This window comes from Callorhinus ursinus, unplaced genomic scaffold, assembly GCF_003265705.2.
Source record: "Callorhinus ursinus isolate GAN/ISIS: 27379988/994484 unplaced genomic scaffold, GSC_fseal_2.0 scaffold4, whole genome shotgun sequence".
NCBI classification, from domain to species: domain Eukaryota; kingdom Metazoa; phylum Chordata; class Mammalia; order Carnivora; family Otariidae; genus Callorhinus; species Callorhinus ursinus.
Window position 1 is genome coordinate 19,838,467 of NW_027397066.1, and position 27,680 is coordinate 19,866,146.

A 27,680-nucleotide genomic window follows, 5' to 3' on the forward strand; every position below is an offset into this window, starting at 1 on the left:
AGCCAGGCCCAGAGGAGGGAAGATGCTGTGGACCAACAGGATGGTGGGCCGGTGTGTTTCCCAGAGCCAGGAGGCTGAGGCTGGAAGGCACTGGTTCCAGGGGAGGGTGAGCCATAGGGTTCCTGGTGAGGAGCGTCTATTTTCTCAGTACAAGAGCAGCTGAGGTTTCCTGCTGACAACAGACTAGGGTTTAGAAGACCTGAGAAGTTTTGAAAGAGCCCCAGTGGTGCTTTATTGGGAGTCAGTGAGGACAAAGGAGGCTCAGGCGGAACACTCCCGGCTGGATAAAATAGACCTCGTACCTATTCTGGGGAGATTTCCATTTCTTCTCCCTCCCCTGAGAAGTATCTGCATTTTAGCACCTGATTGTTTCACTCCTTGGTTAAGCTTTCTTTTAAAAGAATTTTAAAAACTTCTTCTGTCAATAAGTTACCCTTGTCATCCTTCTGAGTTTGTCCAGACTCCCTCCACCGCTCCCTGCCTTCTTGTATATATATCTTAATCTCCTGCGGGGTCTTCCCCTCACTCCCGGCTTCTCTTTTTTCCACTTTGTTTTTACAACACTCTCAATCATTTTCCAGTGGCCTCACTCCCTGTGCCCCTCCCCCTCGCCAGGACCCCGATTCCCTCACCCCTCCCCTCCTTGCTGGAAGCCCAGCTTTTCGGAGCCTGCGCGCTTCCACACCTTCATTTTGGTGCTGCGCGTAGGTTTTATAAGCAGGACCAGCTACATAATTTGGGGGGCCCACCGCAAAATGCAAATGCAGGCCTCCTTGTTTAAAACGGATCAAGAATCTGAAGATGGCGACTGTGGAGTTCCGGACCAAGGGCAGGGCCCTTCCAAGCACGTTCGCTTGCCCTCAGAGCCAGCCCTGTTTGCGACGTCTGTTGCCTTAACTTATTGTTTATTCACCATTCTCTGAACACCTCCAGTTTTGCGTGTGTCTCTGATGGCTACTTTAACTTGACTCTGCCCCACCTAGTCGGTATGTTTATAAAAACCAAGGAAGACCTCTATTTGAATTGTTCTGTCCCACCACCTTTTTTGCTCCTGTGGAAGAGTGACATGACACTCCCTTGTAGGCCCAGCTGCCTTGCTTGGCGTTCCTCCTGGTCAGAACCCCTCATTGTCATGCTGTCGGTTAAGATGGCACGGAGGAGGTGCCGCCCCTGAAGGAGACCCGCAGGAGAGATAGGGTAAGTTACCCGAGCAATGGTACTGTCAAAACGGCCCGTGCCATCTGCACTCCTCAGTGAGGGGCTCGGAGTAAGTGTTCAGTACGTAATGGCTGGTAGTATTCTCCCCCTCCCCCACTCCGGCAAATGGCTAAGATGCTGTCATAATGCAGACACATCATTCTAGTTTAAGAAGTGTCCTTCCAGACTTAAGGGCTCCCTCCCCTCCCCAAAAGGCCTACAGTCCCACCTGGCTGCCACCAGCCAGCATCCCACATTTCTCCCACCCACCACCCACGAAGGGTCCAGCTACCTACTTGTTGGTCTGCCTCTGGTGCTGGATGACCATGTTTTTCTCGTGGATTGTCTCCAGCAGGGCCGTTGCCAGAGATTTCAGATCAGAAATGGACTGTGGAGTAGCTGGGAGACTGCACCCGTGATCTTCAGATAACAGATCCTGAACTAGGTGGGATATAAAGTTTATAGCTCAGTCTTAAGTCCTTCTGGAACACTGCAATGCAAACCAACGTCTGTTCTTCCTGGATAATGAAGCTGGGATAGGCTCCCCGCTTCTAAATGCTATGATGTTGTATTGAAGAATCTACTTCGGGTGTCAAAATAAAACAAAATAAAATTCAGTGTGAGGGTTGAGCAGAAACGAGGAAGTTCTCATGGACGTTTATCACCAGTTTTTTAAAGGGATAATAATCTTTTGCATTTGTCCATTATTTTACCCTTTCAAAACACTTTCATACTAACTCATTTGAGGTCCAAAATTAAAAAAAAAAAAAAAACCCACCTGGGGAGTATTATTTATTCCCATTTCATGGACAGGAAAGCAAGGCACTGATGGATTAAAAACATCAGCTGAAGGTCACACAGCCTTGCAAATGGCGATGACTCTGGTCCCAAGCTCCTTGCTTTGTGACAGAGTTTCCTACAGTGTGGTATGCTCGGTGGGTGGCAAGATCACAGGGACATTATTTAAAATACAAAATATATTTTGTGTCTGCATGTTTTTAGAAACTACAAGTTACCACAAAAAAGACACCATTTGTACTCCTATCAGACAGAAAAAATTAAATCTCTCACTAGATCTTTGAACATCATTTTCTATATGCCTATACATAGATATACAGATTCATACATTTTTTCTTCTGAAATGGGAAAAAGCTCTTCTTTTTTCGCTTAACCCTATTCCTCATCATCAATATCTCCTAAAACATAAAATGTAAAGGCAGCTTGGGAGCCCATATAGAGATACAGAATAATTTATTTAATTTCTGCTGGACATTTATGTTACTTCCTATGTTGTTTTTTTTCTTATAACTAATGTAGGAAGAACTTTCCTCAAGCAGCATGTTTTCATACATTGGTAATTATTTCTTGTTGCTCAGAGGGGATGAGTTCAAGGTTTTTCAAAATAAGTTGCCGGAGGGTTATCCAGAAAGGCTGGGTTATCCAGAAGGCCGTTGCGGGCTTACAGCATGGCCTTTGAATGTGGCTGGCATTCCCCACGTCAGTGATAAGACTGGGTCTCGCCATTCAAAGATGTTTGGCTGTCAAGGGTATCGAGAGCTAAACTCACATGGGCTACTTCACATTTCTGTGGAGTATTGTGGTTTTCTATTTAAAAACAATTCTAGGGTATCCTTTTCTCAGTTGAGTGGAAAAACAGAAGTTGCTTGTAAAAATGCCTTGGTTATTAGACTGGCTGGAGATTCAGCACTTTTTTTTTCCCCCTAGCCACTCCAGCTCTGATTAAGACTCCCGCATGCTCGTTGCTGGTCTGCGTGGCCGACAACCCGAAAGTGGGCCAGGTGAGCATGTTCAACCTGAGGCTTATGCTGAGAACTGAATTCCCAAATAATAAGTGTCAGAAGCAAGCTCTCTGCTATTTATTCCCCTGGACTGTTCCTGGAAGATCATTATTTTTCATCAGAATCGACAAGAAGGAGGAACAGAATTGCAATCAATAAAAGCTTCTTTGAAAAAGGCACATGTTCCATGATAAAATGATTTCAGCAGCTGTGAGACTTTTCTATTCTGGTCACAGAGGCCAGAAAAAGGAGAAGCTCGGCGAGGCTGGAACATGGACCCAGGGATGCTAAACTGGTGATCAGAGGAGGGAAAGCGCTCTTGAAGGAAGAGCACAGGATAGGGGACCAGATGCGAAGGGGGTCCTGTTATTAGAAGGACATCTAATGTGTCTGTTCTCAAAGCAGGATCCCAGAACAGGCATCAGCAACATTTGGGAACTTTTTAGAAATGCGTATTCTCTGGGGCCCCCCAGACCTACTAAATCAAAAACTGTGTGTGTAGGGGGCAGTAATCTGTGTTTTCAAACAAGCCCTCCAGCCAATGCTGATACAGATGAAGGTTTGAGAAGGGCTGTTCTAAGAACCACCTTGGCTCCCCACCCACAAACGGAGATGCGGAGCCCGAGCTCCAGCATTCTGTGGTCCTAAGCAGTCCCTCCAGAGAACAAACCCTACCTTGCTTTGCAGACAGGACTCCAGTCAGCGCACTGCTGCTAGATTTACTCTGGCCTTTTGAGTTTTTCCGTCTCTCGAGAGCATTCTAATGTAGCATTGGGAGAAAATACAAATCTCTATCAAAAAAGCCAAAAAAAAGAAAAAAAGAAAAATACCTACTTAGAGTAGACGCACCCTCCCATCGGGCACACAGGAACCCTTGGCAAATTCCAAATGCTGACCCAACTTTTAAAATTCCACATCCCTGCCAAAGAGTTATGAAATTTATGGACCTGGTAGAGAGTTGTTGTTTTTTTTTTTTAAAGTTGGCGCCCAGCAGAATGACAGCAATTACCTTCTCCTATATATAAAAGGCACTCAATGCGTATTCATTAAATTAAATCAAATCTCAAAGCAAGAGCTCCATCAAATGTGTGAAGTCACTAGTTATGGAAACCCCTTCTGAATAGACATGAGATGGAGAACAGGTTTCCTTTCATTTGCCGATGCCAAGAGATCACTATTGGTCTTTGGAAGGCTTCCGTTGCTGGACTGAAAAAAGCCAGGACCGATGAATGATGTCTGCCATGTACACAAGATTAGGAGGTGCACAGGCGCCCACCAAAGTACCATTCCTATCACAGACCCTCACATTACAATTGATATGACTGTGTAGCCAGTGCTTGGCACGTTGAAGAACCAAGTAAAGGCTGTTAAATGAATGCATACACACATTTTTTAAATGCATGTATTAATTATACAACTTTAAAAGCTGCATTCTTCTGTGGCTCCATGTGTATATATAGACTGGCATAAAGTGTGGCCCCCGCAGCATGGAAAAGGAAGAACAGCATAGAGACTTCGGAGAAGAAAAGCTAACACCAGAAGCCAGGAAAACGAGAAGGTTCTCCCAAGCATCTAGACTGCTATAAAACTTTACCCTCAGGAAGAGAAATCAATCTATTTTCAAAGCAGAGAAACCCAGGAGATGCTTCTAATTATAACGCTCACAACGAACATCTGCAGAAATAGATATTATCAAACTAATGGGGCTGGAATGAGTCTAAACAACAGTGGGAGAATTTAAACGTTCTGTCCTTTCAGTGTGACGTGAACATTCTCGCTCACATTGTGATTTCCCAATCTTGGTTTCTTCTTGTTGCTCGGAAACCATTTTCTTACGGATAATTATGAGACAAATAGCGTCTGATGATGGAACATTTTCTAGAGAAGCCAATAGGACGCCTGATTCTATGTGGACCGAGGCTGTGAAGTGGCCACGTCCAGATCCTGGAAGGCCCCGTGTGTGCCCTGTCCAGGTGACAGCAACAAGGATGCTCTTGCAAAAGCTATTTTTGTTGTGTTTGTTGTTTTGGGCTTAATTCCTCCTGGTTACCTCAGTGAAAGCTCTTACTCTATCCAGGAGAGCAGGCAAGCACTCAAATGTCTTTGGCACATAAAAGGGAATTAAAATAGAATGGCATTTAGATGTACAATAGTGAATCATTACCAGCATCATCACGATTCTCTACCTTGTACTTGGCGATGTTTGATTTCAAGAGGTTGACCTCTTCGTGGAGTTGCTTTAATCGCTCTTGAAGGTACCTAGGAAAGAAAACATGCAACTAGGAAGTGTTTGGGAGCAAAATAAAAAACATACACGCCAAGTAGGAGAAGAAAAAAAGAAAACAACCCGCCTCTAGAGTCACCAGGTACATACAATGCTTTCTCACCACCAAAAGGGGAGGAGAAAAGTGCATCTTGGTGACCTCTTCTTAAATGGAGACGATCAAGGTCAAATATGCCCAAATCACAGAAACCCCACTTTAGAACAGCCTTCTGCAGAGATCCCCTAAGGGGTCTCCACACAGTTTTCACATAATTCTCATTAAGATGATTCCACTGGGAAGGCAGGCAGGGAGAGGCGACACCAGACGTAACATTAAATTAGACACACACACACACACACACACACACACACACTGAAATTTGCCTCGGGGAAAAGAAACAGCTAAGGGAATTTCTCAATTTATTTTCTTATTCTTTCCCCTCTCCTTGATAGCAATACCAAGCAGCTTTCACTGGCTCCCTACCCTTCTTGCCCAACCAGGGAGTGGGGAGGGTAGGGGGAGAGAGAAAGGGTCAGTGAGGCACACATGCAGGTGTGTGGTGCTTCTTTTCTGACTTTTACAGCTAATACATGACGTTACTATCACCATTTTGGCGGTGGGACTTTCCTTCTAATGCAAGGCAAATGTAACTCGGGCTGCAGAGAACTCAAGGCCAGCATCCTGCCTGAGTGCATGTCCAGGCCTGGCCACTTGCCTGTTCTCCATACAGAGGGCGTCCACGTCAATGATGCGGTTCTCGTGCCCACCCAGGATATGGTTTAGCTCCTGGTTGAGCCTCTCCACTTTGTCCTGGTAGGAAGACCGTTCTTCTTTAACGTCCTGAAGTTCATCCACCGAGGCCTGCAGGTCATGCTCCAGAGACTCAATCTGAAACCAAGGAAGTGTCCTTACTTAAGATGTTCTTCAGACGTCATTTTATGGCCAGAGATGGAGGCTTCTGCTTGGCTGACCGACTCTGACAGAGCATATTCATCCCACCCGTGTATGCTATGAAACCACAAGCACCCACACGCTGGGTAAAAGCTTCAGGGAAGGAAGGAAGTCCCTGCCAGACGCTTGTGATGCCTAAGATTGGGCAGGGGCAGCAGCTTGGGAGCAGAACCGATCCCTTCCCAAGTGCAGCATGCCCCAAAGCAAGAGGCTCGGAGAGGGCAAATCCAGACACTAGCAATAGCAGCCGGGGTCTTGCATGTGCATACCTTCTCCAGCTACTCCAGACCCAGGAATCTTGTTCCGCTCTTCAAAACCAATTAGCGAGAGAAGGAAAATGAAGTTTAGGCTCTCTTCCCTGTTCCCTAACTAGGGCTCTGTACCCATTGAGATTTTGCCTAAAAAGCATCACTCAGCACTTCAGGAAACTTGCAAATGAAGGCCAGTTTGTCATGTCTTCTTCCTTTCCTGTCTATCCTGAGTAGGGGGAGGTGGATGTTTCTTATGTTCAGAGCAGTGGTACCCCAAACTAGGAGGGCAGACCTGCTGGAAGCAGGAACCACAAGAGGCCGCTCGGGAAGTAGCAGAGCAGGGAGAACAGAAAAGCATTCAACTCACACCCTCCTTCCGCCTCCACCTGGCATGCCAGGCACCTCGCCCTCTCTGAGAAACAGGGGGCACAGTCCAACGGTACAAACATATCCCCCACTCTTAACAGATGTTAGCAATAACCTGTTCCTTAGCTCTCTCCAGCTGCTGAACCAAGTCTTCACGCTCATGAGCTGCAAAGTGCCGCACGCCAATTTCTTCGTCTCCGAGCCTCTGCTTGGCAATTGTCATCCTCAAGAGCTGCATTTTCCATTAGTAGGAAAAGGGAGAGGGAGAGGGAGAGAGAGAGAGAGAGAATGTGTGTGTTAAAATGAATGGATCCAAACAAAAACCTGAGCGTATTAAGGCAGAAAGTTTTGGAAGGTAAGACTTTTCAAGAAATACTAAGGAAAGGCACAAAACAAAGAAACGTCATGTCAATATCATGAATTAAAAAAATATATATACAATATATATTGTAGTTTGTACACACATGCATATACCCCTATATGCATGCATACATAGTATAAATCTAACGGGAACGCCGGCCTGGGCATTTGAAGGTGGAGGTCCTTTGTAGTGTTACCACAGTGAAGAAAAAATGCTGGGTCTCTTTTACACTCAGCAAAAATAACAAAATGGTAATGCAATTTTCAGAAGCATCCAGTAAGATGGGCGTGCACTCCCACATCTTAACAAAGAGGCTACGTCATCAAGGGCCTTAAAAATGTCCCCACCAAAGATCCAGTAACCCCGTCTCTAACAATCTGGGCTAACAACAATCCCAGACATGCACTAGCTTGAGGAAAAAGAAAAAGTAGATTGTACTCTCATTTCCAGAAAGAGCTAGAGAACGAGAATGAACGTCTAACGAGAGCGGGATGGCTAGCAAAGTGTAGTGCAATCAATCAATGGGCTGGTTTGCAGCTGTTGGAAATAAGGGTGATGAACTGTGTAATAACACAGAACATGCTTATGATAGCATGCTAAGCGGGGAACAAAAAGCAGAAGACTTTCATTTGTAGTAAAACTGAAATTATACGAAGAACCGCGCACAAAAGAAAAAAAGGACCCAATACACCGCAATTTTTAAATGTGTGTGTTTTGGTGATGGTGAGACCATGTATGTTCTCTGTTCTGTGCTCTAACTTCTAACTTTTCAAATAAGCACACACGACTTTCATGACAGACTTTATCTATAGGTTTTTAAATGCCTATGGATAAAATTCCAGTCTTCAAAATATAATTTTCCAAAGGATCCCTGCAGAACCAAGAGCTGCCCCAGACTCTAGAGGCTCGCTCCATGTGCAACTCCAAACCGTCGGGTAGGGCCATGATGGAAACTGTGATCCCCGGAAGATCTGATGGGGCCAGAACAGCCCTTACGTGCCTAGCTCAGTGCCAAACGTGGCCACGAGACTGACTTTTTCAAGTTATGGCCCTGCTTCCTGATGCTTCTTCTGAAAAGGTTGTAAGCCTGATTCCCCACCTCCCTGTAGGGTGTGTGTGGATGGGCTTCGTAGATGGAGGACATCCTAGAGACAGATTTTTACGACCCAGCCAGCAATGCCTGCTTGGGGCATGCTCTTCCTCATTCCAACACGGATCTTAAGGGGTTCGTGGCCTGCAAAGAAAATGGATTTTCAAGTCTCTAAAGGATTTAGGGGCAGGTGAGAGAAAGACAGTTAAAAGCCAAGGTAGAATATTAACTAGCTTGAGACAACAAATACCAGCAATGACCACGGAAAACAATGGTGCCTAAAAACAGCAAAGAACATCTTCAAACGATATCTATTTTGGGTCTTTATTTGAAAACCACTCAACCGAACGTGACCAATATTTATTGTGCACCTACTATGCGCTAAAGCATCTGAGCAGACAATGCTCTGGGCAGCTTGTACAAAGGGCCGGCAGAGGACGTAGGATACTCAGGTATACAGACGGCTGTGCTTCATGGAATCTGAGTACAGTTGATCCTCATTACTCAAGGATCCCGAATGTGTGAATTTACCTACCTGCACATTTATCTGTAATCTCAAAACCAACATCGTGGCATTTTTGCATCATGGGCAGACATGTGCAGGTAAGTACAAAGTTGCAAATACGAGACTCATCCGACAGGAGCATTCCCAGCTGAGGCAGAACAAAGCAACGCTCTGCCTTCGTGTTTTAGTTCTCATACTGCAAACAAATGTCCCTTTCAGGGTCTATTCAGTGCCCTGTTTGTTCATGCTTTTGTGCTTTTTGTTGGTGTTTTGCTGTTTAAAATGCACAGTGCTGGAGGGATGTCTCGTGTTCCTAGGCACACGAAGGTTGTGAGGTGCCTGAGGAGAATACGCGCCAGGTGTGAGTTACAGTGCTACAGGCTCTGCGTTCAATGTTAAAGAATCAACAGTATAGGCTAAGTGAGATGGCTTTACACAGAAACACACATAAAAGAAAGTTCTGTGTGAATTGACTAAAAAAAAAATATTGTGACCAGAGGCTGTGAGGAACCTAGTCTTGCATTTCCCCTAGGAGCAATGGTTCAGTATTTGCTAATTCGCTGTTAGCAGAGAATTCAGAGAGCAGAGCTATCGAGAATAATGTGAATCACCTGTATTGGGGGGAGATGGAGTTTATGGCAGAACTGGTTAATTCGACTGAAAGCTGATGTGTGAAAACATCTTCTACATCACACAATTTCTTAGCTGAGAAACAGCTAAGAACCCCAAGTGGATATGCAGAAAGACAAACAGCTAACCAAATGAGAAACGTTTCTCAGATCAAAGGGTCCAGGAACGAGAGGGCTTGTGCCTTTTTCAGCATGAGGACAAAGGAGGCCTTTGACATGGTGTGGAACGGGGGAAGGGGGGGCGCTTCTCTTGATATGTGAAAACCAGACTGACAGCCTGAACTTGAAGTAATAAAACACTACTGTGGTTTCCCATGCACAGAACGCTTCACTGAACACCTAATTTAGAATCACACAATTATGTTTGTTTAACGCCAATTAATTATTAAACATGTTTATTGAGGTCTGACAGCCATATAAGAGAGTCATCTTTTATATGCCCGATGCCTGTTAAGCTTCAATAAATATGTTAACAATCATTTGGTGTTTAATATGCATACAATATTGCCTATTAAATTGCAGGGCTGGACTGCTTGAAACATTTATTTTTAAAAAGTGAGGCCCACACTGGTAATAGCTGGATCAATTAGTTGGTCAAACTCAAGTGCAACCAGTTGAAGGGGCCCAAGGAGGGGGTTGTGGTAGGGATGCGGCAGGAAGAGTTCTCCTGCCTTCCAGGGCGACAGCCTCGCAGGCTCTGCAGTCTGTCTTGGTTGGGGTCTGGGTCCTGGCTCCACAGTCTGCTGGTTGTGCAACTGTGCACAGGCCTGACCTTCCCTGAGCTGCAGTATCTTCCACTGAAGCAGTAACAGTATAGCTTCCGGGGGCGGGGGTGAGGGGGTGCAGGGAGGCTTGCTATGAGCATGAACTGAGGAGTGGAGTTGCTTTAAGTAAGCATTTAACTCAAGGGTTCAAATATCCATGCTTGGCAGAGAGATGCAGGAAGGTAAAAAGAGGGGAGAGAGCCACAGAGAAGAGAGGATGAAGCGAGCAAGATTTTTTAAGTTGGGTCACTACGCACCCCTGCTTTCAGGGTCCTGGACAGAGGGGTGTGGGACAGTGGCTGCTAATACCTTAAGACACAATCACATTGTTCATATTTATCCATACCACCCGGTTCGGGAACCTAAATGCCACATGCCCTGAGCTTTATGGACAATTTAAGGGACCATCATGGGGAACGGTGGTGAGACACGTTTTTGTCTCTCAAGTGCTGACTTCAGGACCTAATCCTAAGAGAGGAAGGGATTTTTCTGCAATGCTTAGCACAGCCCCCGGAACACAAAAAGTGTGCACCGTCAGCTGCGAACACGATTGTTGTTATGACTGTCATCATTGTCATCCTCCACGTGAGCGTCCCCATATATACACCCGCTGGGGAGATCCAGTCTTCCTTCCAAGCTGGAGGAAGCAGAGCTCCAGAGCCAACCTTATCTGTAGACCACAGGCAATGATGTTGATGTCCCACCTTGGAAATGGCTATGAAGCAACTGCTCGGGGCACTTAATTCCCCCAAACGGGGCCATCAAAACTCCACGGCCAGCCTCCCTGCGCCAGCCAGAGAAATGCATGCGAGGCGCATGCATGCCACCAATAGATGTATTCATTTGCTGATTTAGATGGAAATAAACGTTTATGAATGAATTATGGGTGTGAGTCGTCAGCTTATGGCTGAGGAGCAGCTGCAGCTGGGATGTGGCGGCGGGACGCGTCCACAAAACCACGTGGCCAAATGGCTCTTGGGTGCCCCTCCCCCACCCCATGGATGGAGTCCGACCCCTCTGTGGAGGCCCTGTTCAAACTCTGGTCCTCCTTGGGGGCCCCCAGTCGGAATGACTCACTCCCTTCCACGATCTCTTCTTAGGCTTCACCCCTCGGCCCTCCACATCCTCTCCTCATCCGGTCTTCGCTTGCCTGAACCCCTCTTCCCCTGTCGACAGTTGACAGGTAGCCAGGGGCAGGACCAGCTGCTATTCGCAGGTGTTACCTGTGTTCAGATCCCGATGCTGCTCATCTTCGTCATGCCACCTCGGCAAGTCATCTAACCTTGTTGGGCCCCAGGTGACATCTGTTTATCTGAAAATGGGGATTGTCTTAATCCATCCAGCCTGCTGAAACGGACTGCCACAGACTGATGGCTTCTAAACAACAAGTCTTTATTTCTCGCAGTTCTAGAGGCTGGGAGTCCTAGATCGAGGTGCCGAGAGGATGTGGTGTCTGCTTCCTGCTTTAGAGATGGCCATCGGCTTGCTGTGTCCTCATGTAGTGGAGGAGAGGACAGAGATGCCGGGGCCTCTTTTATAGGACACCCATTCCATTCATGAGAGCGCCCCCTCCTGACCCAATCGCTTCGCAAAAGCCCCACCTCCTGCTACCATCCCATTGGAGGTTAGGATCTCAACATACAAATTTGTAGGGGGACACAAATATTCAGTCTCTAAACAGTCCACCCCTGGCGCCCTAAAATTCATGTTCTTCTCACATACGTAACATATTCATTCCATCTCGACAGCCCCCAAAGTCTTAAGTCCAAAGCCTCACTGAAATAGCATCCAAATCAGATACAGGTGAGACTCCAGTATGATTCGTCCTGAGGGAAACCCCTCCAAGCTGTGAGCCTGTGAAACCAGACGATCTGTGTTCTTCCACAATATAAAGGCGGGACAGGCAGAGGATAGACATTCCCATTCCAAAAGGGAGAAACAGGAAAGAAGAAAGGGCTGACGGGTCCTACCTAGGGAAGTCCAAAACTGAGCAGAACAAACTGTTAAACCTTAAGGCTCAAGAATCATCCTCCCTGGCTCGATGTTCTGCCTTTGGACCCACTAGGGGTGGCAACCTCACCCCCATGACTTGGTAGGACAACCCCACGGTGGCTCTCTACTGGTCCTGCCGGTCCAGGTGGCCCCATCTTTTGTAACCAGGCTGCTGTGACCCCAGGCCCATGCACACCATGCAGACTGGGTGATCTCAGATTTGCCTTCATGTCCATTCTTTCATTGTCTTTAAGAACCACCCCTGGCTTCTGTCTGAGCTGGCTGGTCAGTACTTGTCTGCTTATCAGATGGTCACCTGGCCATCCCCTTGGTGGTCTCATTTGTTCTGCACTACAGATAGGCTGAGGACTGTCCAAATCTTTACGTTCTGGGGCCTTTTTGCTTAACAATTCCATCTTCAAATCATTTCTCTCTTGTATTTTATAAGCAATCAGGAGAAACCAAGCCATTTCTCAACACTCTACTTAGAGATCTCCTCAGCTAAATATCAAATTTTGCTGGTCACAAGTTCTACCCTCCATAAAACAATGGACTCAAACACAATTCAGCCAAGTTCTTGACTACTGCATGACAAGGACGGCCCTCCCCCTAGTTTCCAATACATCCCCAGTTCTTTATGGGGCCTCATCCATGGCCTTCACTGTCCATATTTCTACCAACATCCTCTTCAGGATTACTTCGGTATTCTCCAAGAAGATGTAGGCTTTCTTTGCAACCCTCCTCTTTTCTTCCTGAGCCCTCACCAAAATCGCCCTTGAGGGTCCATTCACAGCAATGTAGGCTTTATCTAGCACACACCTCCAAACTCTCCCAGCCCTACCCATTATCCAGTTCCAAATCCACTTCCACATTTGTTATTTGTTCTAGCAGCATCCCAGTTCTCAGGACCAACTCCTGCCTTAGTCTGTTTGGGCTGCCATAACAGGACACTGTAGACTGGGTGGCTTCTGATCAACAGAAATGCATTTCTCCTAGTTGTGGAAGCGAGGAAATCCAAGCTCAAGGCACTGGCAGATTTCATCTCTGGTGAGTGCCTGCCTCCTCATTCATAGACAACCATCTTGCTGTATCCACACTTGGCAGAAGAGCTCTCTGTGGTCTCTTTTATGAGGACACTAATCCCATTCATGAGGGCTATGCTGTCATGACCCGATCACCTCCCTAAGGCCCACCGATCATTGGGGGTTAGGTGTCAACATACGAATTTTGGGGGGACACCTTCAGTTTGTAATAAGGATAAATGCTATTTTGTAGACAGGACAGCTACATACGGCTGCCCATCCTGTACACTGCATAATGCCAGACTGGGGGGGGGGTGGTCTCTATCCTCACGAAGCGCAGCTACAATGCAATGATCACTGTTGATGTAACTTTCCAAAGAGCTTTAAAAGTGCAATCCCCAGTTACAGTTGGTATAGTTATCATTCTTAGGCAGAGACTCTATTTGTCAGGGTCACTAGGAGGATCAGATGAAAGATTTGCTAACAGGAAGTGGATGCTAGCCCTCCCTCACCCCCAGTTCTTGTGTATTGCTGCAAATAGCCCACCTAGGGAGAGGTCAGCATCAAAAGGCATTTATTAGACATTCATCTGGCATAGTGCCATGCCTGCCAACTTAATAAACAAGGCCCTGCCTATCTTTACTTTTCCTGTTGGTTTTCTCCATATGCTCTCCAACTGCCCTCTGACCTTTTGAAATACCCTTGGTAAAATTGGACATAATTGCTTAAAAAGGCTCCAGTGGGCAACTCTATTGTGTAGACCAGAGTCCAAATTCCTAGATCTATAGGACAATCCAGTTCTAGCTTTAAACAAAAGAATTTCTCGCTCAAAAAAAAAAAAAGGCCAAACAAACAAACAAACAAACAAAATACAGTTGTTTTCACTGTCTTCCTCCGAAGGCTCTGGAGATCATCACGCACACTCATTAGTGGGTATATCAATGTCTCCAGAGTAACCAGCACCCAATTTGAGCCAAACAATGTGCTAGAAGCTTTTCCGACACATCGTATCTTCAGTGGCTTTTCACTGCATTGGAACAAAGGCCAGAGTTTTTAGTCAGGTTGATGAGGCACAACATGAGGACGTGAGCTGCTCCCCACCCGCCTCCTGACTCCATCTCCAGCCACTTGCCTTTTCTCTGTTCTCTAGCCTGGCTGGCTTTCAATGCCTCAAACATAAATGCTTGTGCCTGCCCCCGGGGCCTTTGCACATCCTCTTGGTCTATCCAGAACCCACCTCCTTCCTGTCTTCAGGTCTCAGATCCAATGTCACCTCCTCTGTGAAGGCTTCCCTGGATACCATGATGAGAGCACTTCACCCCGAAGTGGCTCTCCCTCATACCACCCGACCCCACTGTCTTCATCATACTTACCAGAAATGATCTCATCCGTCTCTCGTGCCCTCCCTACCGTCAGCTCCACCACAAGGAACATCCCTTATCATGTGCCCTGGAATCCCTGGTACCCACAGTGGTGTCTGGCTAACCGGAGGGGTCCTTAAATGCTTCTTAAACATAGAAGGGCTCTCATTTGATGCTTCCTATGATTCCAGAGGCAGACACTGTCATGTCCTCTACAGGAGAGACCCCCCCCCTCCACACCCCACAGAAGGCTGACACAGGCTCTGAAGTCAAGACTCTTGCCCTGAGTCCACGCTGAGTTCAGTGAGCCACAGCGCCCCCTCTCTGAAGGTTGCAATCTCTTACCACTTAAAGTGAACACACATGTGGGTCTTCCCACACCCCAAGCCCTGGCCTCAGTGCTTACACACATGAACCCGGTTAAGTCCAACAAGGCACCTGTGAGGCACTGTTGTATCTCCATTTTCTGATGAGGTAAAGTAACCTGCCCACATCACAAACCCGGTAGATGGCAGGGCTGGGAGGTCCACCCTGGCAGTCTAGGGTCCTGGAGTTGATGCTCTGCCGCCTCTCTCCATAACTACGACAGCTACCACACAGCGTTCCCCCAGTGGAGCGTGTTCTGTGTCAAGTGCTTTGTACAACTTTTCATATTTAATTCTCATAAAAGGTGCACTGGCCTCCCTGTCATGCCTTTATCATCCCAAGCTTGTCCCTGCCTCAGGGCTGTGCACTTTATCCCTCCGTACTGACCACCTCCCGCTACACATCCTTCAGGTTTCTTGGCAAAGGGCATGTGAGCAGATAAGCCTTCCCCGACCACCCAATATAAATAGTGTCCCCATTATGCCCTGGCTGCACCCCAATGTACTCTAAGTCATGTTTTCACTTAGCATTAAACACCCTCCGAAATATTATACTGTATTTCATCAAATATAAAACTCCAAGGGCGCTTGGGTAGCTCAGTCAGTTGAGCATCTGCCTCTTGATTTCGGCTCAGGCCATGATCTCGGGGTCATGGGATCGAGCCCCACGTTGGGCTCTGTGCTCAGTGTGGAGTCTGCTTGGGATTCCCTCTCTCTGCCGCTTCCCCTGCTCACGCTTTCTCTCTCTAAAATAAATTTTAAAAAATCTTAAACAAAAAAAAAACTCCCCTCCACTTTAAGACCCACCATTATATACCTCTAAAAAGAATAAAAATTGTCCATCGTTAACAACACGATACCACTGATTATTTTTTATCAGAGATATTCAAATGTGAAAACCTGCATCTCAGAATCTGTGAAATAGAATATATTTATTTGTTTAGTTGATTACTGTTCATCTATCCCTACTAGAATGGAAGCTCCATGAAAGCAGGGATTCAGTGTTTACTGCCCCATCCATAGAGCATATAGTTGGGTTCTCAATAAAGCTCCGTTGAAATGATTTGCACTGAACCATGCCCTATAAGGCAAATACAACTGTTATCTCCGTTGTACCAAAGATGAGAACAACTGTGACCCAGAGAAGTCAAGCAACTGGCCCAAGATCACACAGGAAGCCCCTGAATTACCTTCAGCCAGTTCAGTACACATTAACCTCAGAGCCACAGTCTTTACAGGGCCCCACCAAGCATTTGTAAGGTGCTTCAATGTCTTTGTACTTGAGTGTGATTTGGATATGGTGTACTGTAAAAGGAGTCTTGCGCAGCTATCTCCCAGAACCTGCTCTCTATGAATCACTAAACTCTACCTCTGAAACTAATAATACACTAGATGTTAATTAAATTGATTTTAAATTAAAAAAAGAGTAAATATTACTTAAGAAAAGTAAAAAATGAAAAGTAACTACAATGCCTGGTCTATGGGATGGGTGTCCAAAACTAATGGTCTCATGGGCCACCCAAGCTATGTGCTCATAGAAGGCAAGACAGGCTCCAATATGGTCTCTGAGACCCAATGTGTCTAATTCATCTGACAGTAAGACATTAGGGAATACTGCTCTACTCTGGCTGCTTGCTGAACTAACTGAGCGTTGTCTATGGTTCACAATCAAGATCCCAGTTAGAATAGATATGCTGGGGCTCAAGCAGGCGAAGGGCCCTTATCACTCATTTTAATTCTTTGTAATTAATTTCTATAATGCCCCAAGGTAAGAGCTTTTCATTAGAGTGCTCTCTTCATTTGGGTTTCCTACAGACTGGGACATCTCTCCTTTCCTTTGAAGCATAAAGAGGAACAGTTTGCAAAGAGCTTTCTGATACCTCATCCTGGACCATTACAAACAGCCGCAGCTGAGCACTCTTTTCTTTAAAAAAAAAAAAAAAAAACTTTAGTCACCTGCATACTCATTAGTCTGTCTTTATCGGCTAGTGGCTTGACTTAATTGGTTTGCTCTCTGAAACCATCCAAAAGTCCCACGTCAATAGAGGTATGTTCACAGAAGAGCTCTATCGTTTTATGGTGCCAATGCCAGATAAAACAGAGGTGCTTAAAGACCATCAGCTGGTGTAACATAAAGCTCATTATTAAGGGCAAAACCCCGTGTTTATGCAATATCGCAAATAGCTACATTTAAGTTGGCCCAGTGGGGGCCCAGGAAATGTGGACATGGGACACTGGTAGGAGCCACTGTCCACCTGAACTTCCTTGCTTTTGAATACCTTGTGTTGCATTATTGTTCTTCTGGGATAAAGTGCCATAATCTGTCACATGGAGAAAAACAAAAGCAAATGGACAAGAAAACCCAGTTCTGGCTGTCTCAATGGGAACATGAGTTCCTGTTCCTGACATACTCTATTAGGTACTTATTCTACAAGGGGCACACAAAATGCAAGGAAGCTTCCAGGAGCTCTGCACCAAAGCAAGCATTCTTGGTGCTGGCAAAGTCTGGGGTGGTTATAAGGAGTGCTGAGTCTGGGGATCCATCTTCCAGAGGCCAGGCTTCTCGCTACAATTTCTGTCTCTATCGGGAGGTACATACCCAGCTCACTGGAAACAGTTGATCAACAGGAAGGAAGACCTGAGCTTCCTGGTAAAATACTTGCACAAGAGAATTCTAAAGCCAATCTGGCCCCAGGTCATGCTAAGATACTAGCAATATTTACCCTTCATGGAACGCTTACTCGGTGCCAGGCACTACACTATGCCCTTTACAAACACTGAGTATTACACACACACACCTGATCATTAAATCTCCTTGTCCTGCTTTCTTTTCTTCTCAGCACTAACCCCTGTCTGATGATCTTATGTATTTTATTTTCTTATGTCTCCCGAACTAGAGTTCTTATGTCTCCCCAACTAGAATATAAGCTCAATGAGAATGGGTACCTTGTCTTTGTTATTCCTTGGTGTATCCACAGCTCCTAGAACATTAAGCAGTATGTGGCAAGACCCCAACTATGTGTGGATGTATAAATGATAAAGCCTGACAACAATTCTATGTGAGGTATGATTGTTTCCATTTTCAAGATAAGGAAGCTGAGGCCCAGAGAGAAAACTGACCTGCTCAAGGCCATAAAACAACCACTGGCAGAGCTAGACTATAAATCTGGGTCTAACAATTTCCAAAGTTGGACCTCTTGGCCTATATTTCTCTACACCACTTGACATTGCCAAGGCTGGAAGCTGGCATTTCCTGGAGTGCCGGTCTTTCCAACTCCCAGCTCAGTGCCTTCATGTCAGTGGCCTCATGATTTGTTATAAAAATCAGCAAAGTGCTGTCAGCCAGCCTTCCTCTTTTGGAGAGCTGGTCTACCAGCTCATCTCTGGCTATCTGATCCAAATGTGTTCTGCTAGTTTTGTTGATTGACTCTTACTAATCCTTAAATTCTCAGAGAACCCCTTCGTCCTCCCGGTCCTCTTTCCCTAAATCCACTCTTTTAAATCCCCAGAAGAGGAGCAAGCAGTCCTCTTGGGCGGGAAAGAAAGCTGCAATTCTCCTGGTGGGCTCTTTTTTAGACTCAAGGCCCCAACGTTGTCTGGGTCTTTCCACCTCATGGGTCCTTACTCCTCACAGACTGGCCCCTGAGAGCCCAGGGCAATCTACCACCCATGAAAAGCTCTTCCCAGGGTGATCTGTGGAGATGTGAGTCCTCCCTTTCCTGCGTGCCTCCTCTTTCCCCATAACCTCTCAGAACTGTAATTATCAAGGAAACGGAGGGTGTCTGGTAAGTTTCTCTTCTCATGCCTCTCTTCTAGCTTGGACTGGGGGTTTGTGTCCACGCAAGAGCTCCGAGAAATTCTTGGGCACAGCTCAAAGACATGGCAGGTGGTGTTCGATCATGGGACCCCCACCCTATCACAGAACCCCCCCCACCCTCGCAACCCCATAGGACGACCAAGCTGCTTGTAAGCCAGGGTGGCAACAAATCTTTCAAGAGGCTGTTTGAAAATGCTTTATGGCACGTAGGGTTATAAGGCTCTAGCTGAACAAATGGAAAAATTAGTCTACCTTAAAATATCCAAGGCAAGTAATTTCCTATCACCTTGTTTCTTAAATGTACTTAACATCTAGAATCTGGGCTTCCCAAAATATGGATAAGGGTCATGAGTTAAAATGGCAACTTGGATATAAAAATCTCCTGCTTTAACAGCCGCTCATAAAATGACACCATCGGCCCTTCTGTTTGGAATGGGGTGGGTTGGGCGGGGGTGGTCAGGAGTCCAACAGCAGTTACTAAGTGTTCTTGAATTTCACAGGCCTGAGGTAGCCTCTGAGCAGGGCTTTTACCCTGAGTCCACCAAGGCTCAGCCTCAGACACTCTGCTCTCTCCACAAGGGCTTCCCAAGGCCTCATACTGGGGGTTTGCTTTGGTTTTGCTTTTTCTTACATGAAAGTTTGCTTTTCTAGCTCCTTTCTCCAAATTTCGAAACTACTTCTCGGCCTGTGAATGGAGTTACTGGTGACAACCACAGCTTCTTTTCTCAGTCTGCTTATTTTCTTGTATTCTTTTCCCTTTTTGTTCTCCTATTCCTCTTTCTTGAATCTTTTTGCTCTTCTTTTCCTTCTCTTCATTCATTCAGTTTATTCATTCACTCATTCATTTACTCCATTCCATTCCTTCAATAAAGATTTATTAAGTAATGTTTATGTACCAGGAACTAAGAGTGCTAATTCCTAGGAAAAAAGCAGTATACCAGTCAGGAATTTTGCCTGCAAAGAGCTTACTCTTTGGGGGCAAGGGTGCCATAAAGTGTAAGCAGAGGGGAAAGAGCAGAGCACTGTGGGCATGCACAGGACCTGCCCTAAGAGTTGAAGAAGGCTACATTTGACCTAAGACCAGATGAGCAGGAGTTGGGAGAGAGAAGTAAATGGGAAAAGTATCCCAGACAGAGCCAACAGCAGGTGCAAAGGCCCTGAGGCACAAGGCAGTATAGCTCCACGAAAGGGCTGAAATTAGCGCTGTGGCACTGAAGCATGAGGTGACTAGTGGCAAGAGACATGGCTAGAGAAATCAGTAAGGGGCCAGATACTGGAGGGCCTAGCCCACCATGGCAAGGAGGTTAGGATGGATTTAGAAGGTGTTAGAAGTGTTGGAGCAGCGAGTGACATAATGAATAAAAGAAAAGAAATGAAGGGTTAAGCCATTCTTCACCACACATCAAGGGAACAGTGGCCTCTGAGTTTCCCAAGATGCCTGGTGTCATTATCAAATGAGTAAGCTGGCCCTAATGTTGACGACCGGGGGCGGGGGTGGGGGGAGGGTGGCTATGACTCACAGGGATCTGAAAGTAAATCAGCCCTATAACTACAAATGGACATGAGAATAACTGGATTCTCTGGGGCTCACTGCAGTTGGTCTTTTTTGAGGAGGTGAGGCTGGATACTGAGATACGGTGTCTGCTGAACATTATAACATCTTCCCGGTACCTTTTGGCGGGCGAATTACTTCACAGACCATGAATATGAGTCACTAAATTCTAAACCTTGGGCAAGAAAACAAAGTTTGATAAATGTGTCCAGCTATTGGAATAAAGACCCAGAGCACAAACAAATCAAGAAGTTCAGACTGTGCCAACACACAAGGAGCCCCAGACCTGTGCTTAGTGTGGCACACGCATACACACACACACACACTCAGTCCTGCACACACTCACACATGCATGCACACACACTCACATACACACACGCCCTCCCTTTCTCTCCTTGAAATATCCGTTGCAAACGATTCCTAATATACCCCATGTCCAAAAGGTGACAAAATTAAAAGTGACCAAAAGATGAGGTAGAGTACATTTTGGAAAGTTGGGGAGGGGGTAGCTCATTTAAGAGGGGGAAAAAAAAGAAATAAGAAAAAAAAAATCAATCAAGAACCATGAATCCAAAAATCTCATCTTCTTCAAAATGTTCTAGTATTCTGTGGATTTATTATATCTCCAAAATTCCTGTAGTATTTTTTATGGGTTTAAAGGAAACTACTACACACATCTCATTTTATTCTCTAGAAAACCTTGAGGAAGTGACTAAGAAGGTCTGGCCTTTAATTATGGACCAAACACCTAGGATACAGAACTTAAAATCCTTGTAATGGTGCATAAAACCACACCAGAGGCCTGATTAGCTTGTCCAGTGTTAATTAGAACTCTTCTTAGGCATTCTCTCCCACCGCCTACTTCATGACCCGAAATAGTCAAGCCTAATTTTTCAAATATATGTTAAATCCAAGAGGCTTAAAAAAATATATAAAGGCAGATTAAGTGGAGAAGAGGCTACGAGGGAAGATCTCGCAGTTGGTCCTCAGACTGAGCCTCTCAAACCAGCAGTAGCAGAAAATCCTCTCTGATCTTTTGTTATGGAAGACTTCTCTGGATAACCCAGACTCTTGTGTGCATTTTTTAAAGAGCCAGCATCTTTCAAAATGGCACCCTCCAATAACCAACAACTCCCAGAAACAGTGAACGTCACCATCATTTGTCAAGAAAATTTGGTAACATTTAAAAGACGTTTCCCAAGAAAGGACCTCCTCCCTGCCATGGAGTTTTCTTGAGTCAAACTCCAATGGCCATTTCTGTCAGGAAAGCTGCCTCTGGTGAGGAGTTGAAAATGAATCTATTGTGGCAAAACAGAAAATTTTTTGGTGGAGGGGACAGAATTAAACTTTGATAGTTTTTCTTCCTTTTCTCAATTGTACTTTTGTTCATAGCTTCAGCTGGGAGAGAGAGCACACATTTAGTTTAGAGTTTATGAGTTCATATTTTATAATTAACGTTGCCAACAGGGGAGTTTGATTAATACCACGCAGTGGATTTTGAGCAATGTTCCATACAAATTGCCAAATTTAGCAATAAAATAAATTGGTTATGTGAACATAATTAGTGGGATGACTACTTAAAATTCAAAACCGAATGTGAATAATTCCAAATCATCTGAGCCACAAATCCATTATTTGTAGAGAAGGGGGAAAGTATAGCATTTTGGGTTTTATTTTGCCCTCAACCTCAAAGTTATTCACCACCCAGCTGAACATAATGAAATTCCCGCAATGGGTTGTGGCAATATTTTAGAACAACCCAGAAGCATGCACATACGCGTGCGCGCACACACAAAGGGAATGTCATAAAGGTAAGAAATGCTAAACTGTGAATTTTCATTGCGAATGTAAAAATCTATAACAAATTTTTCAGCAAATGCGGCATTACATTTTTCTGATGTGCTATACCTAAACTTCTAAGCGCACAATTACACAGCAGAGCTTTTTCCCTTTAAATATTCCCAGTACCTTATTGTCGCCCTGGACTTCTGCAAGCCTTTGCTGAAGTTCTTTAATTTCTTCTCCCAGATGTTTATTTCGGTCCTGAGAATCTCTCAGTAGTTGTGCAAGATTAGCCTGGAAATGTCAACATATTAGGGAATACAATCAGAAACACAGGAGCGGATAAATGTGGGGCTTTGTTAGGCTTTCCGAGGCTGGCGTCCAGGCCGAGTGGAGCCACGCAAAGCGCATTAGATCAATGCATACGTGAGCATGGCAAGTGTGCAAATCACACCATGACAACTGCATGGAGGGGAACAGTGCTGACTGTGAACCTCAGCACGGGGATGCTCTTTGTTTCCAGAAGGGCTCACAGACAAGTAACGGAGGCATCAGTTGTGTTTGACTTTTTAGAAAACTAATGTTAAGGGTTCCACACTAAAAATCTTACAAGTGGATGTAGAGTTCAGTTCTAAAATTTGAGCCAAGAATACAGGAAAAAGCTTCATTTCCTCGTTTAGTTTTCTTCCCCTTCAAATGGAACTGGTTTAGTGAGCTTTGCTTTGCTACCTCAATGCCCAGAATTTCAATCACGAGATGAGGCAGCCAGAGAGGGGATGAGGAATGAGCCACCACTTCAGAAATCAGGGTCCAGAGGTAACCCAACAGTCTCCTAGGCTGGTTTTTTTCACCTCCTTATTCCCTGCTCTGGTCCCCCGGTATCAGGACCATTCACCCGCTGGTCCTGGCTTTACGACATCATCGCTTCTGTAGGGGGTGCCTCCTGCTCGACCCAGGTCCCTCCGGCCCATGTGGACCACTCTCCATGCACCAGCCTCCCCCTCTCAAGCCAGCTGCACCTCCCGCCATCACAGCCCCCTTTCCCAGAGCATGTGAGCACCTCTTACCACGCTCCCACCCCTTTCACAGGTGCCCTGAGCCCAGAAACGCGGTCACGTGGCTGCTTGTCATACAGCCCTATTTGTATTTTGCTAGCTGCCACTTGCTCTGGGTCTTGCCTTGCTAGTTGCCTTCTACTCTAACCTTAGTGAGAAGACTGAAAGCTACAGAAAGGCAGCGATTCTTTTCTCTCCTTCCTCGGCATGTGTATCTGTTGCTCCAGGAAGGGCTCGTGTTCCAGCAAATGTTTTAAAGACTCATGATGAATAAATGAAGGAAGGAAGGAGGGAGAGAAGCAAGCAAGCCATGAGAATATGGCCTTTGGGGAACCATTTGGAAATAGTTGTACAGGGGATTTTTAAGATTATCTTGAAGATTCCTTTCATGTTATAGCCAAAGAAACCCAAGTCCAGAGGCATTAGGGGACTAGTCTAAGTGCAGTGGCCAAATCTCCAAAGACCTCAATGCTCATACTTTTGGGGGCACTCCTTGGCTGGCTCAGTCAGTACATTCAACTCTTCATCTCAGGGTCATGAGTTCAAGCCACACATGGGGCGTGCAGCCTATTTAAAAAAAAATAAAGAATTTTTTTAATGCTAATACTTTGGGGAATACTCAATGATGTCAGGTACTAAAAAAAGAACGAAGGTGAAAGAATAAAAAATTTAAACCTTGGCTTGGCTCATCCCCGACTCTGCACTCTGTCTCATCTCCCATATCCCATCTGTTGGGGTATCAGGTTGTCTCTAGCCTCAGGTTCTTCCCTACTCCAGTTCAGCTCCCCCCAAGTTTACTTTCTCGCTGTTCCCCAAGCATACCAAGCATCCTCCCATCCTGGTGCTGTTGTTCTATACTCTCTCATGGGAATGCTCTCCCTCCAGAATACCTCTTGGCTCCCTCTCCCTCTTACCTTCTTCAGGCCTTTGTGCAAAAGCCACAGTCTCAACAGGGCCCACCTGGACCACTCGAGCTAACACTACAACCTGCTCACCTCCACCCTGATCTTCCAAGCCCCTTCCCAATTTTTTTTCTTTTGTAGCCCATGCCACCTTTTAAGATACCATGTAATTTATTTCATGGCCTACTGCTTATTACTTATTTCCTGCCTCCCTCTCTCTACAAAAATAGAAGTTCCATGAAGGGCAAAGAACTTTGTTCTCTCTATGGATCTGCCCCAAGCACCTAGTAGATGCTCCATAAATATTTTCTAAATGAGAGACAATATGCTGAGTCTGGAGGTTATGGTCTCAGCCTAGGGAAGAATATGGAATATTAACAATATGTACCAACACTGAAGCCAGTGCTGGGCACAGAGTCTTGTGTGGAAACCTGACCCATCCCCACTGGCTGGATTTAACCAAGCCCCGTATTACTCGACAATGCAATCTAATTTTCAACCTCGTATGTGCAAGGTTCATATTTTAGAATAGTTGTATTCTGATTTTCCCAGATTTCTGTTCTTATCAGATAAAATTTGGTGAAGGATGCAGAAAATTAATTCCCATCTTACACTTAAAAAAGGAAATTAGATCAATTAAGCTGGATCCCAGTTCTGCCACTTACAGGGCTGGGTGACCATGGGTGAATTCCTCAACCTCCTGAGTGTCCCCATCCATAAATGTGGCTAACCACATGTACCTCGTGTGGTGATGTGATACCCAAACTGAATAACGAATGAACATAGGACACCTACCACAGTGCTTCGTATACAGTAGGTCCTGGTTTAAGGGTTGGTTAGCTCCTCTTGACTGTGTCCTTCCAGTGGCCCCAACTCAACCACTCAGCGAACAGCTGGGTAGACATGGCCAAATGCCTCCTTGGACACAACTGGCTCTTTAGTGATCCTGCCCCTTCACTGTTCCTTACTCATCTGTTCGCTTATACAACAAATGTTTATTGAGCACCTACCATGTTCCAGGCACTGTTTTAGACTCTGGAGATACAGCAGTGAGCAATACAGACAAAATGCCTTGCCCTTGTAAACTCACATTTGAATAGATGATATTACATTAGTTACATTATGTTGCCATAAAATATAGAATGACCCAGTGGTTGGATGACGAGAAAAATGAAGTGGGCAAAGGGAACAGAGTGTGTCCAAGGAAAGGACCACATTTAAACCAAGATTTAAAAAAGCAGAGAGAGCCAGCATGAGCCTTGTGGATGGGAGGGCGGCAAGTTCCAGATAGGGGAAAAGGCACCCAGCTTCCCTCGCTCCCTCTCCCGTCACATCACACAATTCCCGATTTCCATTCTGGAGAGCAGTTCAAGGACACAAGAGCAGGCCGACCCCAGGGACCGAAGTGCAGTGATAATTCAACTCTTGTCTTCGCTTTCCCAGTTCCTCCCCTCCATCTGCAGCTCTCCTTCCTTAGCACACGGTAGCCCAAGTGGGCTGCCTCTGCTTTCTCTCCACGGAACCCCAGAACATTTCCCAGACATTGGCTCAGCAAGCATAATCCCTCCTTCACAGACCAGAGGGACTGGCCCCACGGAGGGGCGGGGAAGCAGCAGTTCAGCACCCCTCTGCAGGAGACACAGACAAATTCTGCTTCACGGCACCTGCCTCTTCCTAACCAGTGGAAGGGGTGCTCAGGAACAAATGCTCGTAAGAGTGACAGTGAAGGGGATCAAGAGCACGCTTGTCGTGACCAGCGCAGAGTACTGTATAGAGTTGTGGAATCATTACTATACACTGAAACTAATATAACACTGCATGTAGACTATACTGGAATTAAAATTAAAATTGTAAAAACAGTACCAGTGGAAACTTAATAGCAGACACCCCTCCCCGAAATACCTGCAATGTCCTTAGTCTTTCCTTTTTGTTTTTTGGGTGTTTTTAAGATTTTATTTATTTATTTGAGAGAGAGAGAGAGCACGAGCAGGGAGAGAGGGAGGGAGAAGCAGGCTCCCGGCTGAGCAGGGAGCCTGACGCGGGGCTCGATCCCAGGACCCCGGGATCATGATGAGCCGAAGGCAGACGCTTAACCGACTGAGCCACCCAGGAGCCCCAATCTTTCCTCTTTGAGTCAACAGTGGCTTGAGCCCCTCAGGTAGTGGGAAGACCTGATGTTCACTCACCAGCCTCAAGTAGTAGCTAAACAAGTACAACTTGATCTGTCAGTGGGGAAGGGCTGGTTTTCTGCATCCCACCCAGCACAGAGTAGAACTCTTGTAAAATACAATAAAAATCAATTTCTAGAAAAATGAATTTGGGCGCCTGGGTGGCTCAGTCGGTTAAGCATCTGCCTTTGGCTCGGGTCATGATCCCAGGGTCCTGGCATCGAGTCCCATGTTGGGCTCCCTGCTCAGCAAGGAGTCTGCTTCTCGTTCTCCCTCTCTTCTGCGTTCTCTCTCTCTCTCTCTCTCAGTAAATAAATACAATCTTTAAAAAAATGAATTTAAAGTGACATCAGGATAAAAACCCCAAGTGTTTGGTAGAGTCAACAGACATAAAATCATGCTGTCAAATTGCCACAGATGTTTCTGAACACTTCCTCAATTTCTGTGTTTATCGTGGACCAGAAGCCAGTAGCCTGCCCCCCCAGCATGGTCCTTGAGCCTTGCTTTGAAAAGCACCAAGCTCAACGGGCTCCCAGGTACTTGGCTATTAGCGCAGGGCAGGTACCCGGTATACACATCAAAGGTTCCAGTGCTACGTGAAGCAGAGGACAGAGCTGCTCCAGAAAACAACGATTTCTGGAGCCAGTGATGTGACTGCCAACCATTATTTACTCGGCAGCTGGCTGAAAAGAATTCTACCAAAATAAAGCCAGGCATTTGTATACTAGCCGCAGAATGGTGGTCAATTAGGAGCACAGAGCCTCCACGCTGGGCTCTAGGAAATCTACCCCGGCTTTGAAACTGACCCCCGCGGTAGGGTCGGGTGGGGGAGGCACCCTGCTTCAAAGCCGGTGGCTGTAATTTCACATTTCCCAGCCTGGGTTACTTGTCAACACCCATTTCTTTTCTATTCAGTCTTTTCAGTCCTTCTGCCTCCTCAACTCCAAAACAATAACTTCAGGAACTGGAAAATGACTGCTCTGATAGGGCACCTAATTCCTTGACATATACCTTAAAGAGGGGGGGAAAAAAAAAAGAAAAAAAGAAAAGAAAGAAAAGTAGTCCATTTCGAAGCACTCAAAATAGAGGAGAAAAGTTCACACGATTCTTTTGACCAAAAATAACACCCATGACTCACACACGCTCACTCTAACAATCCATCAAGCTAACGCATGGCACCTGCTTATAATTTATCAGCTATGCAGAGTGTTTTGTCTCCGTGTTATTGAGAAGGACCCTGTGACCATCAGTTGGCTAGAGCAGCACTATGTAAAGGAAATGTCAAAGAAAAAGTGGCAGACCGCCTAACCCTGGGAAGGCTTTTGCAGGGAAGGAAAACCAAACTGAGAGATCTTTCCTCTAAATCTCTGGAGCAGGAGGTAGCACAAACAGCAAACCGTAAAAAGGTTTAGAAAGAAGCCTCTTTTAAATATTCAGATCTAGCCGGGGCCAACGTGAAAGGATGCCATTTTAGCTCTGTTAACAGG

At 45.8% G+C, this 27,680-nt stretch overlaps 1 protein-coding gene across 2 annotated transcripts in view; it reads right to left on the reverse strand.

Annotated features, from left to right (window-relative positions):
- CCDC149 (coiled-coil domain containing 149) overlaps positions 1-27,680 on the reverse strand; it is a 100,152-nt gene that overhangs the window by 26,386 nt on the left and 46,086 nt on the right. For both annotated transcript variants that reach the window (XM_073891490.1, XM_025887795.2), the window contains exons 4-9: positions 22,255-22,362; positions 6,944-7,060; positions 5,976-6,148; positions 5,183-5,255; positions 3,672-3,756; positions 1,494-1,638 (exon numbers count right to left, since the gene is read on the reverse strand). In XM_073891490.1, coding sequence (XP_073747591.1) covers positions 1,494-1,638; positions 3,672-3,756; positions 5,183-5,255; positions 5,976-6,148; positions 6,944-7,060; positions 22,255-22,362 — 701 coding nt within the window. The remainder of the gene's footprint in view (positions 1-1,493; positions 1,639-3,671; positions 3,757-5,182; positions 5,256-5,975; positions 6,149-6,943; positions 7,061-22,254; positions 22,363-27,680) is intronic.